The sequence below is a fragment of the Harpegnathos saltator genome, unplaced genomic scaffold (genome assembly GCF_003227715.2).
Source record: "Harpegnathos saltator strain DR-91 unplaced genomic scaffold, Hsal_v8.6 scaffold112, whole genome shotgun sequence".
In the NCBI taxonomy this organism is placed as follows: domain Eukaryota; kingdom Metazoa; phylum Arthropoda; class Insecta; order Hymenoptera; family Formicidae; genus Harpegnathos; species Harpegnathos saltator.
The window spans coordinates 75,657-96,159 of NW_020229887.1; the positions used below are offsets into that span (position 1 = coordinate 75,657).

Sequence of the window (20,503 nt, forward strand, 5' to 3'; positions counted from 1 at the left end):
TGTCGCTAATTAGTTTTTCAGATAAATATTAATATTAGTGGCGATCTCACTGATTTTAATGACATATACTGCTATACTTTGACATATGCTGCTAAAGGCATATTTCTAATTAATTTGCAAAAAGTTTTAATCGTCGCTCTTTGTTTATTACAAAGTTATGAATAATTATAATTAGTAACTGACTGCTGTTTGAAACATAAGAATGCATTCATTTTTGCATGAGGTATGAACTTTATATTGAGAAATGGACAATAGATAATAGAAAATTACAATGAACTCTAAATAGGATATCGGATACATATCTGTTATAATATTGAAAAAAGTTATGCTAAAATTCTGCTAAATATTCTATTGTAATTATGTTTCTATTGTAATTATATCGTGAAATATTTGCATATATTTTAATGCCAACAATAACATTTTGCGTATATAAAACAGCATATGTATATATATATGAAGAAGAAACTTCCTCACTAAATTAAATCTAAACCTATATCACTATGCATAATGAAAATCGACTCAGATTAAATTAGATTGGAAAGGTAAACCTGGGACGAGTAGTCCATTCTTTCCCGTCTCATATACAGGATGTCCCAAAAGTAACGAACTACCCTAATAACTCTTCAGTACTGAAGTTTCAAGGAAAATGATCTGAATAAAAGTTGTAGGGATTTAAATGAGCTACCTTATGATGACCTTGACTTTGACCTTGACCTCTATTTTCAAGATCATTTGAAGGTCAACTTGCGTTTTTTAAATGGGAACCCTTATTTTTTATTACACTGTTTTTTTCTACTAGTTAATTTGAACAACTTTTGTTTAAAACATTTTTCTATTTGTCTAACATTTCTTTAGATATTTGAGGAAAACTTGATAACTTTTTCAATATTTAACTTACGATATTTCGCTAACTATTTATCGGAAGAAAAAGTGGTACTAGACTTTTTTGCTTTATTTAGTCTTAAGAATGTATTGTTATAATAGCGCCCAGATTTCTGTTAATTTGATGATTTTGAAATTTCCATAAGTCAGTAAATTAACAAAAGTCAGGGCGCTATTGTAACAATATATTCTTGAGACTAAATAAAGCAAGAAAGTCTAGTACCACTTTTTATTCCGATAAATAGTTAGCGAAATATCGTAAGTTAAATATTGAAAAAGTTATCAAATTTTCCTCAAATATCTAAAAAAATATTAGACAAATTGAAAAATGTTTTAGACAAGAGTTGTTCAAGTTAACTAGTAGAAAAAAAACAGTGTAATAAAAAATAAAGGTTCCCATTTAAAAAACGTAAGTTGACCTTCAAATGACCTTAAAAATAAAAGTCAAGGTCAAAGTCAAAGTCATCATAAGATAGTTCACTTAAATTCCTACAATTTTTATTCTGATGATTTTCCCTTGTAACTTCAATACTGAAGAGTTATATGAGGATGGTCCGTTACTTTTGGGACACCCTGTATATAGAGTGAGGAAAAAAGATGGAAACCCTTAAAAATCTCGAAAGATATAAGTTTTACAGAAAAGTGTTTCAAACAAAAGTTATAAGGCTCAAAACGATGTATTTATTGATCTTATCAATTTGACCTTGAGTGGCGTTGTCAAAGTCAGGTCAAAGTCAACTTATTTTTTTTAAACAGAAACTCAATTTTTTATTGTATCATATTTTTCTACCAATTAATTTGAATAACTTTTGTCTGAAATATTTTTTTACTTACCTAATATGTTTTGAGATATTTAAGGAAAAATTGATGACTTTTTTAATACTTAACTTACGATATTTCGCTAACTATTTGAAGAAAAAATGGCACTAGATTTTTTTACTCTATTTGGTCTTAAGAACATATTGTTACAATAGTTCCCTAACTTTTGTTAACTTATTGACTTATGAAAATTTCAAAATCATCAAATTAACAAAAGTCAGGGTGCTATTGTAACAATATATTCTTGAGACCAAGTAGAATAAAAAAATCCAACATTTTTCCTTTCGACAAATAATTGGCGATATATCGTAAGTTAAATATTGAAAAAGTCCGAGTTTTCCTTAAATATGTAAAAAGATATTAGACAAAAAAAAAAATGTTTCAGACAAAAGTTGTTCAAATTAATTGGTAGAAAAAGATAATATAATAAAAAATGGAGGTTTCTGTGAAAAAAAGATAAGTTGACTTTAATCTGACCTTGGCAAGGCCACTCAAGGTTAAACTGATAAGATCAGTAAATACATCGTTTTGAGCCTTATAACTTTTGTCTGAAACAATTTTTTGTAAAACATCTTTCGAGATTTTTAAGGGTTCCCATCTGTTTTTCTCATCCTGTATGTACTGTTTTACTGACACAAAATATCTAATGTTGATTTTTATTTCTTTATATAAAATTTATAATTCCTGTGGAAATATATGCGTGTGGAAATATATATCATATGTTCCAAACATTAGTTAGTCATTATTTTTAATTATTTATAATTTTATAACGAGCAAAGAACGAAGTTAAGACTTTTTATAAGTTAGTCAAAATCATGTCCTTGATATTGTAATATATATCAAGATTATTGAAATTGGCGAGGTCGCCGCCAATAATAATATTCATCGACCTTATAAAATGCTTCGTTTAAATATTTTTATGTCGATAGTATTTCTTTTTTGTATTGTTTTTTTTTTTCGTTTTGATTTTGGAGTATACTCTAAAGCACGGTATCCATGAGATAACAACGACGATGACTACGACCACGACGACAACGATTATGACAAAGACGAAGACGAAGACGCACCGAGAAAACGCACCTGGAACGACGGACAGTTAATGGACAGATAATGAAGGTTCGAGTGTGCTGCAGGTGCGTACTTTTTTCGTAGAGCTAGAGAACCATGCTCATTGTTTCTCATTCTTCTTTCACTTGTATGTTGCTAAGTGTATATAAAATGCAACGAACTGTAATGAACACATAAAATGTAATTAAAATTACTCTCTCGTTATGAAGTTCACATTCTACACACTGTTTAGTATTTGTTTCTTTTTTTTTTCTTTTCCTTATTAGATATCATGACGAATTTTGTTTTCGCCCTTGTATAACCAATCGTGATCAGCAGCAAAGCTTGTTCATATCTTGACAACTAATCGTTGCTTTTGTTGCGACATTTTAGATTTTACTATTTTTAGATATAATAAATACAAATATAATATTAGGTGTACAACTTTGCTTCCGCCGTTTTCCTATAGATGGCTTTAGCGGTAAGTAGTGGTCGAAATAAATAGATCATAGACGTCATGCAATAAACTTGGGCATCTGTCAACATAACCCCATAGAAACATTAGTCGATTTGTGTCTGCATCATAAAGTTATTCTCGATTGAAAATGTCAGTTTACGGGCCAAATTCTCGTCATTTGCGGGAGGTTTTAATTTTCTGCTTCAATATGAAGAAATCTGCGGCTAAGGCTTATCGAATGTTCTCAAATACTTATGGTGAGGCCGCTATTAGTGAAAGAACGTGTCGTAAGTGGTTTCAACGCTTCAAGAATAGTGATTTTCACCGAAGACCGGCATAGCGGTGGAAGAGAGAAGGTTTTCGAAGATGCAGAATTATGGGCATTACTTAATGAAGACTCGTGTCAAAGTCAAGAAGAATTGGCACGATCATTGGGAGTGACTCAACAAGCAATTTCAAAACGCCTCAAAGACATGGGAATGATTCAGAAGCAAGGAAATTGGGTGCCATACGAGTTGAAACCGAGAGATGTTGAACGGCGTTTGTTTGCTTGTGAACAGTTGTTTGAAAAGCAAAGACGGAAGGAATTTCTGCATCATATTGTGAGTGTGGACGAAAAATGGGTTCATTACGATAACCCCAAGCGCAGAAAATCATAGGCATATTCCGGTCATGCGTCGACGGCCAAACCGAATATTCACGGCTCCAAGATCATGCTCTGTATTTGGTGGGACCAGCTCGGCGTAGTATATTATGAGCTGTTAAAACCGACTGAAACAATCACAGGCGATCGTTATCGGACGCAATTAATGAGTTTGAGCCGAGCATTGAAAGACAAACGGCCGCAATACAACGAGAGACACGATAAAGTGATTTTGCAGCATGACAATGCTCGACCCCATGTTGCGAAAGTGGTCAAGACTTGGAAACATTGAAGTGGGGTCCTACTCCACCCGCCGTATTCTTCAGACGTTGCTCTCTCTGACTATCACTTGTTTTGATCAATGATACACGGCCTGATTGACCAGCACTTCCGGTCTTATGAAGAAATAAGAAATTGGATCGATTCGTGGATCGCTTCAAAAGTTGGCCAGTTTTTTCAACGCGGGATTCATACGCTGCCCGAAAGATGGGAGAAAGTAGTGGCCAGTGATGGACAATACTTTGAATCATAAATATACAACCAGTTTTTTACAATAAAGCCTCGAATTTCGGAAAAAAACTGCCGAAGCAAAGTTGTACACCTAATATAAATACAATATAAATATAATATAGTAATATAATAATAATCTCAATAAACATCAACTAACATTGTATTGTTATAATTTTTTATTTGACAGTTAACTGTTATGTACAACATATGTTATATTGCACTTACATCCTTGAATGGGGAATTATAATATTGATCTAATGTTACTGTTAGGTGGGTATTTGCTATTACCGTTTGTTAGCTAGATAATATAATAATAATAATATTAGTAGTAGCAGTAGTAGTAGTAATAGTGGTAGTAGTAATAGTCTGCTCTCGCGCATAAAGGGTAGGCGATTGCTTATTTTAAGTATTTAGATTATTTATGAAATATAGTTCTTCTGTGAAAACTACGCGAGAGTGGTTCTGTTATGGTCAAGTTCGAAATGCGGTCAGTTCATGAAATATCCGGCCAATTTCACGTTTGGCTGACTGAATTGGCCGATATGCTCGACAAGTATAAATCCATAATCATTTTGAGTGTAGGTCAATCAATCAGTTCTGACTAATTTTAAAACTGGCCTGAAATTACTTACTGATCATCAATTTGAAATACTATAATACAAAGAAATGATAAAACAAATACCGTATCAAATAATATACCTGGAATGGAAATACTGATACGTTTTAACATTACAATATACATTACCAATAAATTTACTTCTTATATACATTTATCGTATATTGTTTCATATACAACAAATATGAACGAACTTTAACACATAATAAACTAAGTGTAAATTATATATAAAATAATCTTGCATATAAAGATTGCAAGAGTATGCAATGCTAATTTTTATTTTTATTATTAACAACTATTTATTTATATGGTACTTTTAGATGTGTAGATACATCTTGCGGAAGAATCTTATTGGATGTTATTGTATTATACTTTAATCTTGCTATAGATTCATTAATTTAGTAAATTAAAAGTTTTTGTAACATTAATCACATCAATGTTTGAAGAAAATATTCGAGTGACGTCATAAATTAATATTATACAATTTTTCATTTTTAATCAATAAAATACAATATAGACATTCTCTACATCAAAATTATATTTTGATAAATAAATAATTACTAAATAACTAAATATATAGAGTTTCCCATTTTAAAGTTTTGATTAAAATATCTCTTTAGGAAAGCATTTAAGAAAGAAATGTTTTAGACAAAAGTTCTTTTGGTTTGAATCGGCATATAAGACAGAAAGATCATTTTGTTTACAGATATCGTCACTTTCGAGATATTCACTCATCATCATTTTTTTAAATTAGAAACTCTAACTTTTAATTATATCATCTTTTTCTACTAATTAATTTGAACAACTTTTGTCTGAAACATGTTTTCTATTTGCCTAATATTTTTGAGATATTTAAAGAAAACTTGGTAATTTTTTCAATATTTAGTTTGCGACATCTCGATAACTATTTGTCGGAAGAAAAAGTAGTATGAAAGAGATATCTCAAATCGGCTCTCGCAGTCTTCTTTAAAATCGTTTGTAGTTGTTCTTTTTTTGGTTTTTGTTTTTATTTTTTTTTTGTTTTCCGTTTTCATTTTTTGAAATTGTGCGGCATGCTTGTAGATTTATATGTGATAATCTTATATTCTAAATTATACATTTATACATGATTGTCTTATATTCTAACGTAAAATAACATATGTATATCTTTTTTTTCTAATATTTCTCGTTCTATTATAAATGATGATGGTTTTTTTGTCGCACTACAAACAACTACAAACGATTTTCAAGAAGACTGCGAAAGCCGATTTGAGATATCTCAAAAATTGACCGAATCGCCTCTTGGACGTTTTTTTTAATTGTTACAACTTTTGAACGGTTCAACTACAAACGAAACGAAAAGCACTACAAACAACTACAAACGATTCTAAAGAAGGCTGCCAAAGCGGATTTGAGATATCTCAAAAATTGACCGAATCGCCTCTTGGGCGTTTTTTTAAATTGTTACAACTTTTGAACGGATCAACTACAAATGAAACGAAAAGCACTACAAACAACTACAAACGATTCTAAAGAAGGCCACGAAAGTCGATTCGAGATATCTCAAAAATTGACCGAATCGCCTCTTGGGCGTTTTTTTAAATTGTTACAACTTTTGAGCGGTTCAACTACAAACGAAACGAAAAGCACTACAAACAACTGCAAACGATTCTAAAGAAGGCTGCTGAAGCGGATTTGAGATATCTCAAAAATTGACCGAATCGCCTCTTGGGCGCTTTTTTAAATTGTTACAACTTTTGAACGAATCAACTACAAACGAAACGAAAAGCACTACAAACAACTACAAACGATTCTAAAGAAGGCCACGAAAGTCGATTTGAGATATCTCAAAAATTGACCGAATCGCCTCTTGGGCGTTTTTTTAAATTGTTACAACTTTTGAGCGGTTCAACTACAAACGAAACGAAAAGCACTACAAACAACTGCAAATGATTCTAAAGAAGGCTGCGGAAGCGGATTTGAGATATCTCAAAAATTGACCGAATCGCCTCTTGGGCGTTTTTTAAATTGTTACAACTTTTGAACGGATCAACTACAAACGAAACGAAAAGCATTACAAACAACTACAAACGATTCTAAAGAAGGCCACGAAAGTCGATTTTAGATATCTCAAAAATTGACCGAATCGCCTCTTGGGCGTTTTTTTAAATTGTTACAACTTTTGAACGGTTCAACTACAAACAAAACGAAAAGCACTACAAACAACTACAAACGATTCTAAAGAAGGCTGCCAAAGCGGATTTGAGATATCTCAAAAATTGACCGAATCGCCTCTTGGGCGTTTTTTAAAATTGTTACAACTTTTGAACGGATCAACTACAAACGAAACGAAAAGCACTACAAACAACTGCAAACGATTCTAAAGAAGGCCACGAAAGCCGATTTGAGATATCTCAAAAATTGACCGAATCGCCTCTTGGACGTTTTTTTTAATTGTTACAACTTTTGAACGATTTAACTACAAACAAAACAAAAAGCACTACAAACAACTACAAATGATTCTAAAGAAGGCTGCGGAAGCGGATTTGAGATATCTCAAAGTCAGGTGGGTGTCATTTTTGTAAATTTTTATATTTTTAGACGGTCGAACTATAATCGAAATTAATGTTACTACAAACAACTACAAACGAAAATCTAACGTTTTTTATGCAGAAAAGTTAATTTTTAAAAAGTCGGGTGTCAAGTTCACACAGGTCGTTATGGTGACTTTTAGAACTGTACTATTGTAGTACTTTTAGTACATAGTAATGTACTTTTAGTACATTAAAATAGAAAGTCACAATAACATCAAAGTGACAAGAAAATGATCTAATCATGATAACAAAGTAAGTCTTTTGTTACTCATTTTGAAGTCATTGTGATTTTTTGTTTAAATGATAATATAGCTTCCCAGGTAGAATAAAAAATCATAATAATATAATTAGGATATAAAAAAGTCATTTTAAGACAAATCAGGATGATGTCATTCGATATAGTTTTCGTGATGGTTTGGTGATGTTTTTTTGATATTGAAATAATATTATGGTGACTTTTAGAACTGTATATTAAAATAGAAAGTCATAATAACATCAAAGTGACGTCAAAATGACAAGAAAATGATCTAATCATGATTACAAAGTGAGTTTTTATAGTCTTTTGTTAGTCATTTTGAAGTTATTGTGATTTTTTGTTTAAATGATAATATAGCTTCCTATACAGCACAGACAATTGCAGCAATATTGCTGCAATGTTGCAACATTGCACATTGCAGTGCAATATTGCAGAGATATTGCAAAAACAATATTTTGCATTATTATATCTCATACAGCACAGAAGATTGCAGTTATTGGGTGAGTGCAAAAGTTCGTGCGGAGTTTCAATAGATGGAGTTATAAGCGTCGTAAAGTGTTGTCATTAATACTTCCATCTACATATTATATAACGTTGGAAAGGTGACGTCTTCAGCTGTTATTAAAAAAAAATCATTTGTTTTCATACAAACTGCTTCGAGAAATATCACTTTAAAAATGAGTATCGATAAGGTGCATTTACGGCATGTTATGCTTTACGAGTTTCGGAAGGGAATAAACGTTGCCGCAGCCGTAAAAAACATTCAGGATGTTTATCAGGATGAAGCACCAGCTAAACGAACTGTGGAAAAATGGTTGGGAAAAGATTATAGAAAACGATGGAGAATATATCATTGATTGAATAAAGATTTTTGTTTGCCTAATCACTGTGTGACTTTTACTCACAAACTCCGCACGAACTTTTGCACTCACCCAATACATTGCAGTAATCTTGCAGGATTACAAATTTCCGAGCAATATTGCAGAGACATTGCTCGAAAATGAAATTGCAATTTTGCACTGCAATATCGCAGAATCATTGCTTGGAAATGGAAATGCAATCTTCCATTCCAAATAGTACAAGATCTGACGTCGCAGAGACATCCTCAGCTCGTTCTCAGGACGTACTCTGATTGGAAACATTGCAAAAACATTTTAATGCTTTGTTGTCTAATTATTATTATAAATAAAACGAGAATACTGAAAATAAGATTTTTCTCGTTGGAGCTACCGATACGTACAACTCGCGACAACTCGAATTTCGTCATCAGTTGCGATTGTGTGCGCACATATTAAATAGGATTTATGGAACTACAAACGTTTTGGAGCGCGAAAAGAATAATTATGATTGTCTATACGGTGCTCCAAAGCATTTTAGACCATGTCTCCATGGAGAAAGAAATATCTATCATCTATGTTATAATTGTTCACTTAACAATGTACTCTTAGGAAAAATAACTTAAAATTTCCAAATTAACTTAAAGTTGCTTATAGTTAACTGTAAATAATTTATAGTTAACTATAAATAATTTTAGGTAACTATAAGTAACTTTGAGTTCCTAGCAAACACAATATTACATGTAACGTGCATGTTAGTTGTAATTTCCTACTGAATAATATAACTGTTATATAACACATGTGTTATATAACAGTTATATTATTGAGTAGGAAATTACAACTAACATGCACGTTACATGTAATATTGTGTTTGCTGGGTTAATTTAAACATCTTAAAGTAATTTTTCCTAAGGATAAAAATAATATAACGCGTGTATTATATAACTATTACATTGTTGAGTGAAAATTTATAAGATTAATATCATGTTATTGTTACTTAGTTTTTAATTAGTGTTTGCTCAGTGCTTATGTGCAATGACGTTGCATTATTGCAAATATATTGCACAGCAACATTGCTGTAATGTTGCACTGCAATCTCTCTGAGGGCGGACATTTCAACGTTGCTGCAATCTTTCTGTAACGTTGCAGCGACCTTACACAACATTGCTGCAATATTGCAATGTCACAATGTAATATTTCTGCAATGTCGCTGCAATCTTGCGATGCTGTGTAGGATCTTCAATGTTGTAGCAACATTTCAAATTACGGTTATTATTAAAAAATTATACAAGATGTCGCTAAATGGAAGAGCACTTTTTCGTTCCTCTCGCTTAGCTCTACGCCCCTATGGAGTTGGTATGTTACAATTATGGGACACTTTGTATATTGTTCTAATTCTCATATTTAATCACCACGATTTAGTTTTACAATGATTTAGTTTCGTATCCTAAACTTAGACGTCTTATTAATTCAAGAATAGTTATCGCATGTCTTTAAGACCTGTATTATTCCAAATAGCAAGGTGACATCTTATTGACGTTCTATTGAGTCAATAAAACGGCGTCTTTTTAAGATATCATTTTATTCTTTGAAATATTGCAGATCTTGGGAACTTTCTGTGACTATTCTTGTTTGATGTCAGAAATGAAAACAATGGTATATCATATTGATCTTTTTTTTTTCATGTATTAGGTGTACAACTTTGCTTCCGCAGTTTTTTTTTCGAAATTCGAGGCTTTATTGTAAAAAACTGTTGTACATTTATGATTCAAAGTATTGTCCATCGCTGGCCACTACTTTCTCCCATCTTTCGGGCAGCGTACGAATCCCGCGTTGAAAAACTGGTCATCTTTTGAAACGATCCACGAATCGATCCAATTTCTTACTTCTTCATAAGACCGGAAGTGCTGGTCAACCAGGCCGTGTGCCATTGATCGAAACAAGTGATAGTCAGAGAGAGCAACGTCTGGAGAATACGGCGGGTGGAGTAGGACCCCACTTCAACGTTTCCAAGTCTTGACCACTTTCGCAACATGGGGTCGAGCATTGTCATGCTGCAAAATCACTTTATCGTGTCTCTCGTTGTATTGCGGCCGTTTGTCTTTCAATGCTCGGCTCAAACTCATTAATTGTGTCCGATAACGATCGCCTGTGATTGTTTCAGTCGGTTTTAACAGCTCATAATACACTACGCCGAGCTGGTCCCACCAAATATAGAGCATAATCTTGGAGCCGTGAATATTCGGTTTGGCCGTCGACGTGGAAGCATGGCCGGAATATGTCTATGATTTTCTGCGCTTGGGGTTATCGTAATGAACCCATTTTTCGTCCTCAGTCACAATGCGATGCAGAAATCCCTTCCGTCTTTGCCTTTCAAGCAACTGTTCACAAGCAAACAAACGCTGTTCAACATCTCTCGGTTCCAACTCGTACGGCACCCAATTTCCTTGCTTCTGAATCATTCCCATGTCTTTGAGGCGTTTTGAAATTGCTTGTTGAGTCACTCCCAATGATCGTGCCAATTCCTCTTGACTTTGACACGAGTCTTCATTAAGTAATGCCTCCAATTCTGCATCTTCGAAAACCTTCTCTCTTCCATCGCTATGCCGGTCTTCGACGTGAAAATCACCGTTCCTGAAGCGTTGAAACCACTCACGACACGTTCTTTCACTAATAGCGGCCTCACCATAAGTATTTGAGAGCATTTGATGAGCCTCAGCCGCAGATTTCTTCATATTGAAGCAGAAAATTAAAACCTCCCGCAAATGACGAGAATTTGGCTCGTAAACTGACATTTTCAATCGAGAATAACTTTATGATGCAGACACAAATCGACTAATGTTTCTATGGGGTTATGTTGACAGATGCCCAAGTTTATTGCACGACGTCTATGATCTATTTATTTCAACCACTACTTACCGCTAAAGCTATCTATAGGAAAACGGCGGAAGCAAAGTTGTACACCTAATACGTTAAAATAAAAGAGATTTCCATAAAACGACATTTATGATTTTACAAATTTGTAAAATGTTTCTGAACACTTTTCTTTTGCTGTATGATAATCATTCACTATAAATAATTAATGAAATTTATACAAAGGTTGAATTGAATATATTATTATACAATATTATATACAACATTATAAACATATTATATACAATATCTCTCATGATTTTTGTTACAGAATTTTTATGGAAAATTATTGATTGTCACAACAAGAGGAAAATGTATTCAGAATATTTTATAAATTTGTTAGATCGATCACAAATATCATCCTCTGGAATGTATCTATATATTAGGTGCGCAACTAAGTTCCCGCTGTTTTTCAAAAGATGGCTTCAGTAGTAAGTGCTGGTCGATTGTGACATAACCAAAACGTCATGAACCAAGCTTAGACATATGGTAATCAAACTGCTTTGACACATTAGTGATTTTGTTTTTGCGTCATATACTTTTGGTTGTGTGAAAATGTCTGATTTTGTGCCAAATAATCGTCATTTGCGAGAAGTGTTGCTTTTCTTCTTTCATTCGAAGAAAACGGCGGCTGAAGCGCATCGAGAACTCCAAAAAGTTTACGGAGATGCTGCTCTAAGTGAAACAACGTGCCGTGATTGGTTCCGTCGCTTCAAAGACGGTGATTTCGATGTTGACGACCGTTCGCGTGAAGGAAGGCCAAAAACCTTCGAAGACGCTGAATTGGAGGCATTGCTCGATGAGGATCCGTGCCAAACGCAAAAAGAGCTTGCTTCAGCATTAGGAGTTACCCGCCAAGCCATTTCCAAGCGATTGTATGCGTTGGGAATGATTCAAAGACAAGGAACTTGGGTTCCTTATGATTTGAAGCCAAGAGACGTTGAGCGTCGTTTTTTCGCCTGTGAACAACTGCTCCAGCGGCAAAAAAGGAAGGGTTTTCTTCATCGCATCATTACAAGTGATGAAAAATGGATTCATTATAGCAACCCAAAGAGAACAAAATCATGGGGACTGCCCGGTCATGCTTCTACATCGTCGGCTCGGCCGAATATTCACGCTGCGAAGGTTTTGCTGTGTATTTGGTGGAACCAGGGCGGTGTTATTTATTATGAGCTGTTGAAACCGAACGAAACCATCATTGAGGAACGGTATCGAACTCAATTGATGCGATTGAGCCGAGCACTGCGCGAAAAGTGGCCACAATACGAGCAGAGGCACGAAAAAGTGATTCTACAGCATGACAACGCTCGGCCTCACGTTGCCAAACCCGTTAAAACCTATTTAGAAACGCTCAAATGGGAAGTCCTACCCCACCCGCCATATTCCCCAGATATTGCGCCGTCCGATTATTACTTGTTCCGTTCAATGGCACATGGTCTGGCTAATCAGCAGTTCCGCTCATATGAAGACATCTCAAAATGGCTTGATTCGTGGATAGCCTCAAAAGACGAACACTTCTACCGTGACTGTATTCGAGCTCTGCCAGAAAGATGGGAAAAAGTTGTCGCTAGCGATGGGCAATATTTTGAATGATTCATTTGTAACCATTTTTTCACAATAAAGTTACATTTTCATCAAAAAAACAGCGAGAACTTAGTTGCGCACCTAATAACAAAAACATTTTTTGGCATACGATCTTTCGCTTCTGCAGTCATTAAATAAAGACTCACAGAGAGTCTCCAGGAGACTCAATATATACAGGGTGTCCCATTTTAAAGGTCCCACTTAAATATTTCAAAAACACTGTGTTAAATCGAAAAATGTTTCAGACAAAAGTTGTTTGGCTTGAACGGAGACATAAGACAGCGATAGCATTTTGTTTGTAGAGGGCGCCACTTTCGAGATATTCACTGATCAATTTTCTTAAACAGAAATCCCAATTTTTTATTATATCACCTTTTTCTATCAACTAATTTGAACAACTTTTGTCTGAAACATTTTTTATTTGTCTAATATTTTTTGAGATATTTAAGGAAAACTGTAACTTTTTCAACATTTAACTTACGATATCTCGCTAACTATTCGTCGAAAGAAGAAATAGTATTAGACTTTTTTATTTTATTTATTATCAAGAACATATTACTATAATAGTGCACTAACTTTTGTTAATTTAATAATTTTTAAATTTCCAAAAGTCGATAAGTTAACAAAAGTTAGGGCACTATTATAGTAATATGTTCTTGATAATAAATAAAATAAAAAAGTCTAATATTTTTTCTTTCGACGAATAGTTAGCGAGATATCGTAAGTTAAATGTTGAAAAAGTTATTAAGTTTTCCTCAAATATCAAAAAATATTAGACAAATAAAAAATGTTTCAGACAAAAGTTGTTCAAATTAGTTGGTAGAAAAAGATGATATAATAAAAGATTGGGATTACTACTTAAGAAAATTGATGATCAGTGAATATCTCGAAAGTGGCACAATCTTAAACAAAATGCTATCGCTGTCTTATGTCCCCCTTCAAGCCAAACAACTTTTGTCTGAAACATTTTTTGAATTAACGCAGTGTTTTTGAGATATTTAAGTAGGTCCTTTAAAATGGGACACCCTGTATATATATATATATATATTAGGAGTACAAATAAGTTTCCGCCGTTTGACAAAAGATGACCTCACCAGAAGGTTATGTTGAAATTGTCAGATGTAAAACGTAATATCGTAAGTTTGGACATCTGGTAACAACATGAAGTATTAGTGACAAACCTTGAAGTATTAGTGACTCCGTATCAGCATCACATAATTTTTTTCGTGCGGAAATGTTAAGTTTTGTACTGAATAAGCGTCATTTGCGGGAACTTTTGATTTACTTCTTTAATTTGAAGAAATCTGCAGCTGAGGTGCATCGATTGCTTGTAGAAGTATATGGTGAGACTGCTTTAAATGAGAGAAGTCGTGAGTGATTTCAAAAGTTTAAAAACGGTGAGTTTGACGTGGAAGACAAAGAACGTAGTGGAAGGCCAAAAGTGTACGAAGAAACGGAATTGGAAGCATTATTGGAGGAAGATTTGTGCCAAACGCAAGAAGAACTTGCACTTACATTAGAAGTGACTCAACAAGCAATTTCACATCGTTTAAAATCGTTGGGAATGACTCAAAAACAAGGAAATTGGGTTCCATATGAACTGAAGCTGAGAGACGTTGAACGCCGATTTTGCACGTGTGAAATGCTGCTTGCCAGGCATAAAAGAAAGGGTTTTTTGCATTGTATAGTCACTGGTGATGAAAAATGGATCCACTACGATAACCCAAAGAAGAGAATATCATGGGGATCACCTAGCCATGCTTCAACATCGACAGCCAAACCGAATATTCACGGAAAAAAACTCATGCTGTGTATTTGGTGGGATCAGCTTGGTGTCGTGTATTATGAGTTGCTCAAACCGAGCGAAACCATTACTGAAGCTCTCTACCAAACACAATTAATGAGATTGAGCCGAGCACTCAAGGAAAAACGCGCCCATTACTACTCCATGATACATATTCTCCTACATGACAACGTTCGGCCACTTGTTGCAAAACCGGTCAAAACTTATTTGGAAACACTTAATTGGGAAGTCCTACCCCACCCGCCGTATTCACCAGACATTGCCCCTTCCGATTATCATTTGTTCCGGTCGATGGCACATGGCCTGTCTAAGCAGCGCTTTACATCATATGAAGATACTAAAAACTAGGTCGATTCGTCGATAGCCTCAAAAGATGAAGAGTTCTTCCGACGTGATATCCGAATGCTGCCAGAAAGATGGGAAAAAGTAGTGGCTAGTGATGGACAATACTTTGAATAAAACTTAATGTACCGTTCTTTCACAATAAATTTCTAATTTTTGATAGAAAACGGCGGAAACTTATTTGTACTCCTATGTCATATATGATATATATACAGGTTGCGTGAAAAGTTCGCGGAATGGTATCTATACAGTCTGTAAAGTAAAAGCGTGTACGGCATAAATGGCAGTTGGCTTCAAATATTGTTCTAGTTTTTTTGTGAGCCGATAGATGAAATCTTTGTCGTGAATGCTTTGTCACAAAAGATTCAGTTGGCTTCGAACTCTAATCTGAGAAACACGTTAACCGCCATGAGTGCCGCATACGCATCGCGCTACGAGTGTGTTCCTTTATTCCCACCCCAAAGGACCAAAAATGTCATATGCAGTGGCTGCTAAATACATGGGAAAGTCAAAATCGTTCGTCGCTAAGTGGATTCAGCAATATAAGGAGATAAAAAATGTCGATGACTTGTCAGAACGTGGCTCGATAGGCAAAGTGACGCCGAATATGGAAAAAAATTGTGAATTTGTTTAAGCGGAACCCGACTTTAACATTGCGACAAGGAGCAGTAAAATTAAAACAGAAGGGTATAGAAGTATCACATACAACTATTCGAACCCATTTCCTTGCGCATAACCTCAAATATCGAAGCACAATGAAGAAACCACTGTTAGGCGAAAAACATGTGACGAATAAACTCGCTTGGGCAAAGGAGAATTTGGACCGAAATTGGAGCAATGTGATCTTTACGGACGAAGCTTCTGTTTGAGGATATACTGCCATCCGACGTTCCTGGTCAACCTTAACCAATAGATTAATACAACGGACTGTTAAACACCCTGTAAAAGTTCATCTTTGGGGCTGCTTTTCGAAACAGGGTTTTGGAGCATTACATCTGTTTACATACAATTTAAATGCTCCGAAAATGCTTAAAATTTATGAGAAGTGTTTGTTACCGACTGCTGAACGATGCTTCATAAAAAAAAACGAGGATTGGATCTTACAGGAAGACAACGACCCAAAACACCAGAGCAAGTTTTGCACCGAGTGGAAAGAGCAGACTGGCATCGTCACATTTGATTGGCCATCGCAGTCGCCAGATGGAAATCCCATTGAAAATGTGTGGGCATATTTCAAGCACAAGCTTCGAGGAAAAAGAGTGTGCACTTTGAAGCAGCTGACACGACAAATTCGTCTCATTTGGAGATCTCTACCGAACGAATACGCAGTCAACTTAGTGGAAAGTATGCCTCGGAGATGCCAGGCAATTATCAATGCTAGTGGTGACTGGATTCATTATTAATGGTATAGCATTTTTTTTCTCATGGAGTACAACAAATCCATGCAAACAAATGTAAGTAAACGGTAGAATTATAAATTGTAGTCGGTTATATAGAATCACTCTTCACATGAACCTAGGTTAGGTTTCATTTCCATCTGTCAATTCTTTCTGTGTTTACAAGCCAATTGAGGTTGACGTGTCAGTATATTTGTTTGCAATGGAAAATTTGAAACAGCATGCAGTGATTGAGTTCTTTGTTAAAAATGGTTTAAAGGCAATGTAAATTCATTCCGAGATAGTAAATGTGTTAGGGGAATCTGCACCTTCAAAAACAATGGTTTGTAAATGGGCACTTGAGTTTCAACGTGGTCGTACAAGCATTGAAAATGATCCACGCAATGGACGTCAAAAAAGTGCATCAACACCAGAAATCATTGAGCAAATACATGTTATTGTTTCTGAAGATCCAAGTGTGACTACACGTGAAATTGCTCATACCATAGGCATTTCAGATGAACGGGTACGGCATATTTTACATAAAGAATTACAAATAAAAAAGGTGTTTGGAAAAGTGGTGCCGCATACGTTAACAATTCAACAAAAGCTCGCTCGAAAGCAAATTTCTCAGCGTCATTTAGATCATTTTAAGAAGAATAAAACCGATTTTGTGCGTCGTTTTATAACTATGGATGAGACTTGGATCTATCACCATGATCCTAAATTGAATCCGGAACGTTTACAGTGGACTGAAGCTGGATGTTCAGCTCCAAAGTAAACAAAGCATGAAAAATCAGCAAAAAAGGTTTTGGCATCAGTTTTTTGGGATGCTAAAGGGATTTTGTTAATTGACTATCTGGAAAAAGATAAAACAATTAACTCTGAATATTATTGTAACCTTGGATCAATTGGACGCAAACATTCGTGAGAAAAGACCTGGTTTGCAGCATAAACAAATCATTTTTCACTAAGACAACGCACCTGCTTACAAAAGTGTTTTGTCATTGTCTAAATTCAATGAATTGAAGTACAAATTGCTTGATCATCCACCGTATTCGCCAGATTTGGCACCCAGCGACTTCTATCTGTTCCGAAACCTGAAACAATTCCTCCGTGGAAAGCATTTTTTGTCGAATGAAGAAGCTATAACAGCCGTAGAGGCATATTTCGCAAACCTTCCAGAAACACACTTCCGTGATGGAATAAAATTATTGGAGAGCCAATGAGCCAAGTGTATTGAAGTTAATGAAGACTATATTGAAGAGTAAAATTATTTTTAGAATTAGGTATTCTTTATTTCAGTTTCGCTTCGCGAACTTTTCACGCAACCTGTATACTAGGTGCGCAACTAAGTTTCTGGGTTTCACACATGGATGGCGCTAACGACACATGTAGTCGACATACATGTCTGAAGTTGTGTTTTTTTATAGCTTGGACATCTGTTAACAATAACCAGTCGTAATACCAACACATATCGCAATGCAAAAATATTTTTTCTAACAACGAAGATGTCGAGTTTTGTGCCAAATAAACAGCATTTGCGGGAAGCTTTGCTTTCCTGCTTTAACTTGAAAAAAAAGTGCAGCTGAAGCACGTCGTTTGCTTGAGGAGGCCTACGGCGAACATGCATCATCGAAAACTACTTGTAAAGGTTGGTTTAAACGCTTCAGAAGTGTCGATTTCGACACTGAGGACAAGGAGCGCTCCGGAAAACTAAAAACAATTGAGAACGCCGATCTGCAAGCGTTATTGGATGAAGATGATACGCAAACACAAGATCAACTTGCGGAAGCATTAAACATGACTCCCCAAGGTATTTCCAAACGTTTACATGCCATGGGAAAAATTCAAAAGGAAGGAAAATGGGTGACGCATGAGTTGACTGAGAGACAGATGGAAAATCGAAGAGCCACTTCCGAAATTTTGTTTTTGCGACATGAAAGAAAGAATTTCCTGCATCGAATTATTACTAGCGATGAGAAGTGGATATATTTCGAGAATCCCAAACGCAAAAAATCGTAGCTCACCTGGCGAAGCATCACCATCGACGGCACGGCCAAATCGCTTCGGAAAGAAGACAATGCTCTACGTTTGGTGGGACCAGAAAGGAATCGTGTACTATGAGCTGCTGAAATTGAGCGAAACTGTCAATGGGCATCGCTATCGACAACAACTGATCAATTTGAACCATGCATTACTCGAAAAACGGCTAGAATGGGACACGAGACATGAACGAGTGATATTGCAGCAAGGCAACGCTCCGTGCCATCGCACTTCCATCGTCCAGGACACCATCAAAACGCTGAAATGGAATCTGCTACCGCACCCGCCGTATTCGCCAAACCTGGCCCCTTCCGATTATCACTTGTTCCGGTCGATGGCGCATGGCTTGGCTGGGCAACACTTGGCCATTTTCGAAGAAGTGCAAAATTGGTTGGATGAATGGTTTCGGTCCAAAGACGCGTCGTTTTATCGTCACGGTATTCATGTATTGCCAGAGAGATGGCAAAAATGTGTAGCTAGCGAGGGACGATACTTTGAATAAACCATTTTTTGCATTTCTCTTGAAATTTTCCATTTTTCATTGATTAAAAAAACCCGGAAACTTAGTTGTGCACCTAGTATATATATATATACAGGGTGAAGAAAAAACCCCGGGACCCCTGAAAATTTCGAAAAATATACACTTCATAAAAAAATGTTTCAGACAAAAGTTGTAGCGTTGAAAAAGATCTATTTACCGATCTTAACAATTTGACCTTGGGTGGCGTCATCAAGGTCAGGACAAAGTCACCTCGAATTTTTTAAATGGAACTCCCAATTTTTTATTGCATATTCTTATAACCCTTCTTCAGACCTTTTCAAAGCACTATGGTTTTATCCAATTTGAATAAGCTGTTCCGAAGTTATCGAGTTTTTTAAAGTAAGATATCTAGCCAACTAAGGCAAGATCGGAGGATGATGCAGCCAACTAAGGCAAGGTCGGAGTGATCGAGCCAATTAAGACAAGATCGGAGTATGATCCAGCCAATTCATAAAAATAATTGCGCGACTAACTTCCAGACGTTGGCTCCTATTGGCTTGTCTTAATTTCGTTGATTGATTTATTTCAGTTATTTATTTATTTGAACTATTCTGCTGTTCGATGTTTATTTCTTCCATTTACTCATTTAATACTCATTACAGTTTAGTGAATCGCAAACTCGACTGAAATTCCTCTATTTTTTTGAAAATTATTAAGAAACAGTTTGAAGCTAGTTGTAAGCTGACTTAATTGCACTTCATTCAGTGCTCATTATTATTCTTCAGCACTGTCTTTAGAATAACTTTGAATTGATCCAAATATTAATTTAGTCGATTAGACTAAATCTTACCACTTCTGCTTGTCAATATGGCAACTCTTTCAGAACGAGAACGCATATCTCCTTTGATGATGAGAGAATGGGATGATCGACTAAGGTCGTATAATGATGTGAGGCGGCTTTTTAATGAAACTTTTCATAATCAGGGTAATACCATTTCAAAATCTACCGTTGAAAGATAAGGCGTTTTCAGGAAACTGGAAGTGTGAAAAATCGTGCAATACCAGGTAAGCCAGTATCAGCAACAAGTGTAGAAAAATCATTAGATGTTCTACAATCCTTTATCGAAAATCCGCATGATTCGACCGTCTGTGCTTAAAATATTGAAAATGAATAAATTTCATCCTTATAAGATCCATCTTGTATAAGAGCTAAATGAAGATGATTTTGATAGGCACATTGAATTTTGTGATTTGATGATGGAAAAAATAGCCAAAGATCCTAACTATCTCTCAAATGTAGTATTTTCAGATGAGGCAA

The 20,503-nt window shown here is 35.2% G+C and overlaps 1 protein-coding gene across 7 annotated transcripts in view; it reads left to right on the plus strand.

Annotated features, from left to right (window-relative positions):
- Positions 1 to 20,503, plus strand: part of Klc (kinesin light chain) — an 82,920-nt gene that overhangs the window by 39,750 nt on the left and 22,667 nt on the right. For 2 of the 7 annotated variants that reach the window (XM_025301287.1, XM_025301279.1), the window contains one exon: positions 2,676 to 2,834. The exons of 3 other annotated variants lie outside the window; for them this stretch is intronic. In XM_025301287.1, the coding sequence (XP_025157072.1) occupies positions 2,676 to 2,801 (126 nt within the window). In that variant the 3' untranslated portion in view covers positions 2,802 to 2,834. Of the gene's footprint in view, positions 1 to 2,666; positions 2,835 to 20,503 lie in introns of all 7 variants that reach the window. 2 more of the 7 variants (XM_025301274.1, XM_025301283.1) reach the window with 2 other exon arrangements.